Below are 13185 nucleotides of genomic sequence, written 5' to 3'. Positions count from 1 at the left end.
ATGAGGAACCTTTTGGAGGCAAAGGGTATGTTTATCATTTTAATTTCACAGGTATAACAACAAATTATATAATTTAAATATATGCAGTTTATTATATGACAACTATATCTCGATAATGTGGTTTTTCTCCAAACTATAGAAAAAAAACTTCCACATTTAAATCCTCTTCTCCAAAAACAGTCTTCAGGAATATTTGAAGTTAGCCCCATCACACCTGAATTTAATCAGTGAATTTTGTTTCATTTAACGATTCATACATTTGGGAAGTTCCTGTGCCAAAAATGCTAATCACTCAGCATCAAAATTTATGGAATAATGGTGATTTAGGACATGTTGGACATCTTTATTATTGTCTTCCCACGTTAAGATTTTCAATCTTTTGGAAACAACCTCCCGAGACATTCTGACAAGGGAATTATTATAACCAACCAAAATCAAGCCAAATACAGTTTGTCAGATTTAAAATGAAGCCAAGTGCCAATTTTACAGCAGCGACCGGGAAACCAAATTACATGGCATCTGACATTTAAAATCACACTCTTAAGAAGTCATTTGATGTCTTGGGTTTGGGTTACAGTACTTAACTTTGTAATACCAGGTAACCTTGTGCCTCAGTTTCCCCAGCTATGATATTGGGATAACAGTACCTATTTTGTGAGACTGCTAAAGGATTACAGTTAACACAGGTAAAGGGATTAGAAGACTACCTGGCAATGCTGTCCTGATTTTACAAATTCTATACATTGTGTGGCATTAGCCATCAGGAAAATATAAATAAATCAGTGAGATACCATTTCCTACACTTGGAGGGCTATAACAAAAAAGACAGATAAGAAGTGTTGTCAAAGATGTGAAGAAACTAGGACCCTTATACACTGCTGGTGGAAATGTAAGATGTACAATCATTTGAACCATAGTCTGGCAGTTCCTCTAAAGACTAAACCTAGAGTTACCATATGACCCAGGAATTGCACACCTACGTATATACCTGGAGAAAGGAAAATACATGCTGCATAAAAACTTGCACATGAATATTCATTAGCAGGATTTTTCATGGTAGCCAAAAGGTGTAAACAACCCAAATGTCCAACAATTGATGGAGATGGATAAATAAAATGTGGTTTATCCATACAATGAAATATTATTTGTCAATAAAAAGAGTGAAGAAGTACTGATTCATGTGGAACATGGATGAACTTTCATCCAAAATAGCCAAATCACAAGTACAAAAAGCATATTAGTGGCAGCTGGGAGATTTAGGCAGAAATGTGGAGTAACTGCTAGTGCATATTGAGATTTTAGAGTTATACTAATGTTACAAAATTAATAGTGGGTGATGGTTGCACAACTCTGAGTACATGAAAAATCAATGATTGATACTTTGAGTGAGTCATATGATATTGGAATTACACCTCAATAAAGCACGGTAACTGTTTTAAGATAGGCTGGAAAGAGAAAGCCTGAAAACAATAATAATGATATTAATAAATTAGTTTACTTCTCTAGTCTCATATACTTCTGTGCCCACACTTACTCCTGCTTTATTCAAAATGGTCCCCTTGCAGATGCCCTGTGAACATACTATACCTGCTTCCTGGAATTCTCTTTACCTTTCCTCTGTCTGCCTAACTCCCACATATCTAAAATTAATCAGAGTAAACCACTTGCTAGAACAATCAACTCCAAATCCTAGTGATCTAACATGATAAAGGTTTCTCACTCATGTAGCCCCTCCCCAGATGATCGAGGGGTCCAGGCTTCTCACCTCTAGTGGCTCCCCCACCTCCTAGAGTCTTCTGTATTTTCTATACACGGTTGAGATAAACTATGAGTCATTAGCATAGCTAGACCTTGAGGCCCTATAAGAAAATTTGCAAATCATTCACTCTGTTTTGAACAAGGTATATTTAAGATGATGTTAAAATACCCAATGGTCTTGGGTCAAATATAGTTTATGCCTGTTTATCTAAAATATATATTGCAATACTCTTCCCTTTCTCTGCTGACTTCATGAATTTAGAGGGGATTCATTTTTATGAGTTCAAAGATAATTACTTTTCAGACTAAGAATATTTAGGGAAAAAAGTACCGTTCAACATCTCTACTGAGGATCGTATCATGTAGCACAGGGTATAAGCTGGAGCTAAAGGAAACTTTCCTTAAAGTGCTATTTACTAAAAATTGGAACACATTCTTTAGGACAAATCAAAGTATGGCACACAACATCCAAACTTCCATCATAGGTACACAGGTGTGACCATCTCCCACTCCCAAATTTCTTTGTCACGCTGAGGATTACTCAAGAGGAGCAAGACATGTTGGTTGCAGCAGGAGAAACTTGAAAGCATTCACTTTTATGGAATGCATAAGGGAGAACATCTCTTAAAGTATTTAGAATCATCTTTGATACATTTATTATGTTAAAAGATAATGTAGTCAAATGTCTTCCTGTGTTAAATCTTTACAAAACTGAAATCTTAAAATGGTGACAAAAATTCTACTTCTGATAGAATCTATTCGTTTTTCCAATTAGATAGGGCATAATTCTTAATTTGCAAAACAAAATGGAATATGCTTATGAGGTTCCATCCCAAAGAACCTGCTATTGAGAGTAGCATTCAGAATAACGGGTGGAAATGCCAATTCCAGAGTTTCAGATCCTACCCCTAATTGGGGTAGGGAGGGGCTTTGGGCGGGGCCTCCCTAGAGGCGGAGGCGTTGTTAGAAAGCTGTCTGGCCAGTCCACAGCTGTCACTAATCGGGGTAAGCCTTGTTGTATTTGCGCGTGTGGGTGGCATTCTCAATGCGAACTAGCTTCACTTGTCATTTGAGTGAAATCTGCAACCCGAGGCGGCTAGTGCTCCCGCACTGCTGGGAACTGAGATCTTCGGGGATGACTGTCGCCCGAGGTAGGGAGCCAGCAGAGGCACGACCCTTCCTGGGAATGGGCTGTACTGAGAGGTCCGACTAGCCCCAGGGTTTTAGTGAGAGGGGCAGTGGAACTCAGCGAGGGATTGAGAGCTTCACAGCATGCACGAGTTTGATGCCAGAGAAAAAGTCGGGAGATAAAGGAGTCGCGTGTCCCTGAATTGCCGTCGCAGCCGCAGTCACTCAAGTGCCGGACTTGTGAGTACTCTGCGTCTCCAGTCCTCGGATAGAAGTCAGAGAACTCTCTTGCAGAACTCTCCGAGTTAGGAGACCAGATCCCTACAATAACTACTTTTTCTTGCGCTCCCCACTTGCCGCTCTCTGGGACAAACGACAGCCACCGTTCCCCTGACAACAGGATGGAGGCCAAGGGCAGGAGCTGACCAGCGCCGCCCTCCCGCGCCCCCCCCCCCGACCCAGGAGGTGGAGATCCCTCCGGTCCAGCCACATTCAACACCCACTTTCTCCTCCCTCTGCCCCTATATTCCCGAAACCCCCTCCTCCTTCCCTTTTCCCTCCTCCCTGGAGACGGGGGAGGAGAAAAGGAGAGTCCAGGTCGTCATGACTGAGCTGAAGGCAAAGAGTCCCCGGGCTCCCCACGTGGCGGGCGGCCCGCCCTCCCCCGAGGTCGGATCTCCACTGCTGTGTCGCCCAGCCGCAGGCCCGTTCAAAGGGAGCCAGACCTCGGACACCTTGCCTGAAGTTTCGGCCATACCTATCTCCCTGGACGGGCTACTCTTCCCTCGGCCCTGCCAGGGACAGGACCCCCTAGACGAAAAGACGCAGGACCAACAGTCGCTGTCGGACGTGGAGGGCGCATATTCCAGAGCTGAAGCTACAAGGGGTACTGGAGGCAGCAGTTCTAGACCCCCAGAAAAGGACAGCGGACTGCTGGACAGTGTCTTGGACACTCTGTTGGCGCCCTCAGGTCCCGGGCAGAGCCAACCCAGCCCTCCCGCCTGCGAGGTCACCAGCTCTTGGTGCCTGTTTGGCCCCGAACTTCCTGAAGATCCACCGGCTGCCCCTGCCACCCCTGCCACCCAGAGGGTGTTGTCTCCGCTCATGAGCCGGTCCGGGAGCAAGGCTGGAGACAGCTCCGAGACGGCAGCTGCCCATAAGGTGCTGCCCCGGGGCCTGTCACCATCCCGGCAGCTGCTGCTCCCGGCCTCTGGGAGCCCTCATTGGTCCGGGGCCCCAGTGAAGCCGTCTCCGCTGCCCACTGCGGTGGAGGTTGAGGAGGAGGATGGCTCCGAGTCCGAGGACTCTGCGGGTCCGCTTCTGAAGGGCAAACCTCGGGCTCTGGGTGGCGCGGCGGCTGGAGGAGGAGCCGCGGCTGTCCCGCCGGGGGCGGCCGCAGGAGGCGTCGCTCTGGTTCCCAAGGAAGATTCCCGCTTCTCAGCGCCCAGGGTCGCCCTGGTGGAGCAGGACGCGCCCATGGCGCCCGGGCGCTCCCCGCTGGCCACCACGACGATGGATTTCACCCACGTGCCCATCCTGCCTCTCAATCACGCCTTATTGGCAGCCCGCACTCGGCAGCTGCTGGAAGAGGAGAGCTACGACGGTGGCGCCGGGGCCGCTAGCGCCTTTGCCCCGCCGCGGAGTTCACCCTCTGCCTCATCCACTCCGGTCGCTGTCGGCGACTTCCCCGACTGCGCGTACCCGCCCGACGCCGATCCCAAGGACGACGCGTACCCTCTCTATGGCGACTTCCAGCCGCCCGCTCTAAAGATCAAGGAGGAGGAGGAAGGCGCGGAGGTCTCCGCGCGCTCCCCGCGTTCCTACCTGGTGGCCGGTGCCAACCCCGCCGCCTTTCCGGATTTCCCGCTGGGGCCACCGCCCCCGCTGCCGCCGCGAGCGCCCCCATCCAGACCCGGGGAAGCGGCAGTGACGGCCGCACCAGCCGGTGCCTCAGTGTCATCCGCGTCCTCCTTGGGGTCGACCCTGGAGTGCATCCTGTACAAAGCGGAGGGCGCGCCGCCCCAGCAGGGCCAGTTCGCGCCGCCGCCCTGCAAGGCGCCGGGCGCGGGCGGCTGCCTGCTCCCGCGGGATGGCCTGCCCTCCACCTCCGCCTCTGCCGCCACCGCCGGGGCGGCCCCCGCGCTCTACCCTGCACTCGGCCTCAACGGGCTCCCGCAGCTCGGCTACCAGGCCGCCGTGCTCAAGGAGGGCCTGCAGCAGGTCTACCCGCCCTATCTCAACTACCTGAGGTGAGGGCCCGGGGCGGGGCGCGCCCAGCGCGTCCGGGAGTAGCGGTTCCGCTGGCGGCAGCCGCCAACCCTCAGCCCCAGCCCCGGCGCACCGCTGCGCTCCCCCGGGCGGCCGGAGGGGGTGGGCAGCGGGACACAGCACAGGGGCAGTTGCCTCCCTTCTTCTTCCCTCCTCTCCTCACTCTTGGGGACACGAAGGTGGGCGCAGAATATACTATTTTGGGGTCGTGCCTGCCTGAAAGCTATTTTTTTGTTTTTTGTTTTTTTTTAAACTTTCCGAATCTTCCAGATTCCGAAGCAGAACCAACCCTGATTTAAAACGTGCAGCGTCACACTAGGTCCGCTGTAGCCCAGCCGGGCAGAAAGTGCGCGGCGAGTTGGGGGCTTTATGAAATGCTTCTTGCTTAGAAGAAGGACGTTTACCAGGAGTGCCTGTCTTGGAGAGGAGTTAAGGCACCGTTGCCCCGGGAGGGGTGGGACTTGAGAGGTGGCCGGCCAGAACCGAAAGCTGCACCATCTTAGGGATTTGAACACTTTAATGGCTTTTCTTAAGAATCTCAAGATTAAAGTTAAGTTCACGTGGGAGATGTTTAAACTGTGGATTTAAACACCTATCACTGCATTGCACCGTTTTCTAATTATTGCTTGCGATTCACTACAACTTTTTTTTTTTCATGCAGGTTTAAAAAACACTAATTTGCATACTGAAGTAATGGAATGTAAAAAAAAGAATGCTCTGTTTGGAATCTTATGTTGTGAATAGGCAAAACAGTGTCAGTGTATTGGACAATACTTTAAAATGACAAACATATACTTGTTTAAGTAAGCAATGATTACAGGGTTGTGTTTTAGAAACTCAAAACCAAAACATTGCAAAGTACCATCGAACTTTTAAAGCCAAATCATATTTGTTTTGACCCAGCATACACACAGGAAGGACATAACATTTCATTTGTCAAAGACTAAATCGTTTCTATATAAAGAGTTTTGTGGAAAGATTTCTTTTTAACTGACTTTAGCTTTCCAGAACATAATATTATACAGTAATAATTGTTCTTTTATATTGGTGCTACTGATGAATGGCTGATATTGAATCCAGTTACAGGTAGTCTATTACCAAGTTTAGTTTGCATGTCTTTCAAGTGTATATATACAGTTCTGTTTTTAAAATCTCCTTTCACCATGTCAATTCTGGTTTAAGAAACCTTTAGTATTAGATAGTGGTGCACTTAAAAATAAATGGAGTACTTTGTTTTGCATTTCAAGGCCGGATTCAGAAGCCAGCCAGAGCCCACAATACAGCTTCGAGTCATTACCTCAGAAGATTTGTTTAATCTGTGGGGATGAAGCATCAGGCTGTCATTATGGTGTCCTTACCTGTGGGAGCTGTAAGGTCTTCTTTAAAAGGGCAATGGAAGGTAGGCTCCTTTCCCCTGATCCTTTATTATTGCTTTAATTGTAAATGGAGATCATCTGTTATTGTATAGCTTTCAATTATTCCTTGTTTCTTCTAAGAAATGGTGATATTTCCATATAATTTAAAATATATGATGACATTTAAACAATATGTTTTTATTTATGATACTCAAGATTGAATGTGGTTGGGTATTATAATAGCATACTCTTTGACTACACTTTCAGTATTAGACATAAGTCTTAAAAATCTTGAGGAAAGTGCTTCTATTGTTCCTTAACTGCTTAGCTTTCAGGAAACAGCTTCGTTCTAATAGTACTTTTATATATCTATTATGTAGCTATATATGTACGCAGTACTTTAAAATTTTGATTAAAAGAAAAATGGTAGTTGACACATATGTACCTGTATGCGTATACATATTTGCCTATACATACATGAACATATATCACAACATATATATGATGCAGTTAGTTTTCTACATGATACTGTCTTTTGACTACATGAATATTTATGTAATATTTACAAAATACTAATGCTAAACAAATTTTTAAATTCTCTTTTTGTTCAGTATATTTTTGTAAGTGTATAAGGACAGCATTAAACAGTTTAAAACAAAAAATCTGGCCATCACAGTAACACAATCTCTAAAGAAGTATTTTGCTTTAAGTAAAACTTTCATGTTTTTAAACTCATTGAACTTACATGCTTAATGATTTCAGCTTTACTTGCATAGTGTGTTTCAGACTTTTTCAAAGTAAATATTTTTTAATTTATTTCTACCTGAACTCTAAGCAGCCAAACATCTTTACAGTTGAAGATAAAAATACATTGAAAGAGTTCACATTTTAATACTAGCAATAAATGTGTTGTATAAGTATGTAAAATGGAGCTTAGGGTTCCCTCTGGAGTGCTGAGATCACACCTAGACAAGCAACCAAAGATCTGAATGTTGGCTTTTTGTCTCCTGTTCTGAGGTTGTTTATTTGTTTGTTTGTTTGAAAATCGCTCTGCTTACAAGCAGAAAAGCAGGGAATGGGAAATTTCACTTTAAGGGAGCTTTCAAAGGAGTTCTTCATAACAAATGTTTGTTTTGTATATTTTTAGAACATGATTTTTTTTTGTTTGTTTACAAAAGATGAATGTATTTTACTGATGTTGAACATATTCAGCTTCAGGGGGTTTGATTGCCTTTTAAACTAATTGAGGCAGTGTTAAAAGTGGTACTTGAGAAAATAGGGCAACTGAGAGTGGCTCTTACCCATTGACATAATTTATTTACAGTTACAGATGGAAGTTCTTTGTGTGAAAAAGTCAGTTTTCCAATGGGTAATTGGAGTTACCATTTTTATCTGACTTCGATTCTGGTTTCTTAAGCATTCCCTTCTACATTAATGTGATTTCCTCTAAAGTCTCCTAAGGATAGTATAATTTTATAAGTGAATGACTCCCTTAGAATCCCCTGAAGACCAATTTTTCCTACCCCAGCTCCTTCTTTTTAAAGATAAGCAAATCTCAAAGACATAAATATGAGTTTCCGAAGGTCACAAAACTAGTTAGTAGCTGATTGTTAGTAAACATAGGTTAAATATTTTTAAATTGCAGTTCTTGTAAATCAGAGACGATATGCAAAAGTAGATATATAAACTCTGTTTGATTCACAGAAGTTATTTCATAAAGTGCATATGTAGAGCAAAGAGCACCCTAACTCAAATACGAATGCTTTCTCATCATTTTGTTAGAATAGCATCCAAAACTGTGAGGAAGTCTTTCCAAATGTAATCTTAGAAAGCATTTGTTGGACTCTGGCTGTTGGCGTGGTCCTATAGTCTAGAGTAGTAGAAGTGAAGCACCTTTATTTAGCAATAATTACAAAGAATTACTTAAGATTTGATGCAGATAAATCATTCATGAAACTAGAACAAGATTGTGAACTATATTAGTAAATTCCTTCATTCAGCAATTTATGCTAGAGATATCCTTTGTCCCTGACTTCACTTTTCTCTGCCTTGAGATAAAATGAGGATAACAGTGGCTATTTCTTAGGGTTGCTATAAAGATTAAATGAACTGATGCTTGTAAAGTATGTAAAAGGCCTGACATATTATTAGTTTCCATTGGCATTTCTACTTTCAAGGAGCTTGTAATACAGTTAGGGAAATAACATATGCACATAAAACATCTAAATAAAGATTCTCAGTAAATGCCCAAGTAAGCAATTGTGTAATGTATATGAGATCTTTGTGGTTTGTGAGTTTTTGTATTTGGACAGAGCGAGGTGGTCATGGGCTGGAATATGTATATTCTTGAATGATGAAGAAGGCTTCATGGAAGATATGAACATTTGATTAGTAAAGGACAGATAAGATCTCTAGGCATCGAGGAGAACTTTAAGTGTATATAGTCAAAGAAGAGTGAAGAAATTAAGATTACGCTGACTAAGCGTTGAATGTTCACATTAGGAAATTGAGAGAGTTAAAGGTTGGGAAACTAGGTTGCTAGTGTTTGGGTGAATTTGGAGAATTGGAAATTTAAGGCAAGAGAATAAAGAGAAGGTTCCAGGAGTTTTCAGGAATGAGAAAGATAAGTAGAAGGACTTATACCAGGTTCAAAATCTTCAACAAAGCAATGCTGCGTGATGAGCTGGTTCACGGTGGTGCTATGTGTGGTTGCCAATATGGCCAGAAGTTTCAAGTCAACAGGCAACAATATGGATACTAATGTTGCCAAGATGATAATGAAAATGATGGCATTATAAAGTGCTTTCTCTGTGCCAGTGACTATTTCAGTGCTTTGCAGGTCTTAACTTATCTAATTGTTATAATGTTGATATTATTATTATTACTGCCACTTTACAAATGAAGAAACTAAGGTCTGTAGATGTTAAGCTGTCTTAATACACTTAGGAAATGGTAAAGTCAGGATTCAAATCCAGGTGTTATGAATCCAGAATCCCTGCCCTCCACCACTATGCTTCCTTTCTCATAATAGGAAATGCAGTCAAACAAAAAACAATAGAGGGTTCGAAGAAAAGATGTGAGCCAAGTGATGAAACATCTAGGAAGGTAAAAGTGAATCCTAAAGGAGAATGCAAGAGCAGGGGTAATGAAAAGTGTGTGGTATAAAACGATGGATCATATTAACTTCACATTTAAGGCAGCAATAAGAAGACATAAGCAAGAGCCAACAGTTTCTTCACCTCCTTCCCATGTTAGGGGTGGGAGGTGATAGAGCCTATAAAGTCATTCTGGATGACTGGGTTTCCCTTGATATGAGACAGAAGAGAGAAGAGATAAAGAAATAAGATACCACTCAGGAAATGGGAGAAAGGAGTTGGGAAAGATGATTTCTTTTAAGCTAACTGAACAGTTTAAAATATAGTATTGGTCAAAAACCAGTTGGTTGGATAGACCATTGCATTCCTTTACCAAGACTTATAGGTTTGGAGTGAACCAGGAAATGGTCAGGAATTGACTTAATGCCTTCTAAGGAGAGGAAGTAATAATGACCTGCCAGTCCTGCAAATGCAGACTACTAACCTGGTGTGATGAAGGAAAGGACAGTTTCTCAATGGCTTATCTTTGCCAGTACACAGTAACCAGCCCAGTGCTAGGAATATACTAGGCATCCAGTAAATAACAGCTACATGATCCAGTCATCATAACTGATAATGCCACACTTTTATTCTTTGGATGCTTTACTCAGTGACTGCATTTGTTGTGAATACGTTTGATGTGATATGATAAAACACATGCTATAATACAGTTGAAATGTATTACATAGAAGACACTAAGCTAAGTAGGTATTGATGGATTTTCAATTGTATTGCAATATTATCCTTATTCTTTTATTCATATATTAATTGTTCATGAAGTAATTACCTTAATTACATTAGTTCATGTATGTATTGAGTACCTGCCATGCGCCAGGTACTATGGTAGGTGCTGGTGAAACCGCAGTAAAACAAGAGAGACCTTGCTGGCTATTGACTAAAGTTTATAGTGTAGTGGTGGAGAGAGAAATCTTACGGATTTGTGTACACATGACTAATTGCACGTGTGGTAAGTGATTTGTTTATGCAATGTTTGGACAACTAGAGAATTGACCCCTCTGTCAGATAATGGGGAAAGTTTTTCAGACCTAGACATCACAATAAATAGACTACAGAGGAAACTAGACAGAAATGAAATATTTTTATGAATAAAGTGTTTCTTTCAAAAGTTGAGTATACTTGGTGTCATAGGATAGTAATGAAAACTGGTTTGGTAGCATACTTCTCCTTGATACAGCATCAGAAAGAGAAATATTGAACATCCAATTTTTCATTAGCAACTTCTGTGATTTATTTGTTCTATATTTAGAGATCTGTAATGCTTTCTCCATCTTTTGTAGTGCACAGATTATCCAGCAATCTCTTCCACTGTAATCTATTTGAATAATATTTGGACTCTGAGAAGGTATTTTGCCAATAATCTTACTTAAATTCAATTACTCTCCAATAGAATTTACTCTATAATAGCTTTCACATTACCCTAAAAATAAATATGTAGTAATTCACTAGACTTTATTTCAAAACTCTATATCCAATTTCTTTTCAAGCTGAGGTCTCTCAGTTTAATATTTAGCATGGATAATGATAGACTGGTTTTACACACCATTTTACATTATGGTTCATTGAAATAAGCCTCTACTGTACTGAAAAAGAAATGGTCAGAAAGATAGCATTTGGTGTCATCTGTTCATATGTGGTTATTTAGATCTCCCAGATTATTAATACTCTTTTAACGTGTACCTTAATACCACTACTAGAGCCAGAGGAGAAGCAGTAGTATTAGCCATGCATGCTAGTGCTAGTAACTGCTCCTGTTCTGGCCACTGAATCATTGTACTTTCATTACTCAAGTAACACAACAGTCTGTCTCCTTTAAACAATGAAAATGTTACCAATAAGGCTTAAGTCCTCTTTGATCAATACCTCTAATCTGTTCCCTTGCCTACCATCTACCTCAGTTTTTCACGTGTGTGTGTGTGTGTGGAATATGTTCTCTGGGGTGTGTTAATATATAAATGTTACATATCATAATTTATGCATCATTCATGTTATTTTGATACAAAAATGACTTGAAGCTCTATTGTTCATATATGTAGTTCTAACCTGTGTTTTTTAACCACCACTTAATACTTCATAATATGAAAATCGTTATATTTAAGAATTACTACACTATTACTTGAGTAAACCCTTTTTGTACTTTTCTCCTTTGGTACATGTCTTCTCTTTCCAGAATATATTGAAGTATTTTGATACAGTTCTGGATGAACTAGATGACAGCTTTCTACCTGCTGCTAAGATGATTTGATTCACTAATTTATTCACTTCAGATACATGTATCGATACATTTAAAAGTTGCTTGTGCTGGGACTGAAGATGAAAATGTATACAGACCCTGTCTTTGACATGCACAAAACCAAGAAGAAGAAAACAATACAAACCCGTGGTACAACTAGTGAACATGAGAATACCTTGATATAAGTTATGCCAGAGCCGTGGCTGACACACCGTAGTATTCAGTTAGACACATGGAAAAGGATGGCAGTTTAGTCTACTATCATATCTTGATGTTGTGCAAGAGGCTTATTCATTTAATAGTCACTTAACTAGCCTTGACTATAACCCAGGCACTGTTTTAACTGCTTCACTGGATTAGCTCAATTAATCCTTGTAAGAGTCCTGTGAGATGGAGGTTCTGTTGGTATCTATATTTTACAGATGGGTATAAAGAGAGGTTTCTACTATTCAGGAGGTCTGACTCTAACTTCTGTGCTGTTTCCCTGGACTATTCTGTATTTGAGCAAATATTAATTATTTTATACTTTTTCAGATAAATACATGGTCTCTTATAGGAGACTGGTTTTCAAATTGTGCTCCTTAACTCAGTCAAGTTCCTTCTTCTGCTTAGAACAGCTCTGTACTTCTTTATTTGGTTTATATTTCCACTTGAGATTTTGATTGGGACAAAGGATTCTCAGCCAACCTTTTTTTTAAAAAAAAAAAAAAAAAAAAAAACAAAAACAAAAACACTCCTTTATAACAGGAAACCCTTAGATCTCAGTCAAGTGTTGAATTATTCGAGTGACTCCTAAGACTTTTTTGGCTCTATTTGCTGGTATCTTTTTGGCATTTGTGCAAAGATAGGATGACCATTTGTGATCAAGATTTAAAGTCCAACTATTCACTATTCTAACAGAATATCCACATTACCAGCTGAAGATCACATCTGAGTTATAGAGCTTTTGCTTTTGTCAGCAAAAAAACAAAGTAACTCCAGGGAATCTTTTATCAGTCACTTCTTTTTTTTTTTTTTTTTTTTTTTGAGACAGAGTCTCGCTCTGTTGCCCGGGCTGGAGTGCAGTGGCCGGATCTCAGCTCACTGCAAGCTCCGCCTCCCGGGTTCACGCCATTCTCCTGCCTCAGCCTCCTGAGTAGCTGGGACTACAGGCGCCCGCCACCTCGCCCGGCTAGTTGTTTTTTTTTTTTTTGTATTTTTTAGTAGAGACGGGGTTTCACCATATTAGCTAGGATGGTCTCGATCTTCTGACCTCGTGATCCGCCCGTCTCAGCCTCCCAAAGTGCTGGGA

At 41.7% G+C, this 13185-nt stretch overlaps 1 protein-coding gene across 2 annotated transcripts in view; it reads left to right on the top strand.

Moving 5' to 3' along the window:
- The first annotated feature begins 2023 nt into the window (after window positions 1-2023).
- PGR (progesterone receptor) overlaps window positions 2024-13185 on the top strand; it is a 91997-nt gene continuing 80835 nt past the window's right edge. For both annotated transcript variants that reach the window (NM_001278457.1, NM_001278456.1), the window contains 2 exon segments: window positions 2024-5135; window positions 6402-6553. In NM_001278457.1, coding sequence (NP_001265386.1) covers window positions 3490-5135; window positions 6402-6553 — 1798 coding nt within the window. In that variant the 5' untranslated portion in view covers window positions 2024-3489.

Source organism: Macaca mulatta, chromosome 14 (genome assembly GCF_049350105.2).
Source record: "Macaca mulatta isolate MMU2019108-1 chromosome 14, T2T-MMU8v2.0, whole genome shotgun sequence".
Lineage (NCBI taxonomy): Eukaryota > Metazoa > Chordata > Mammalia > Primates > Cercopithecidae > Macaca > Macaca mulatta.
This window is presented reverse-complemented; position numbering and strand designations above follow the sequence as displayed.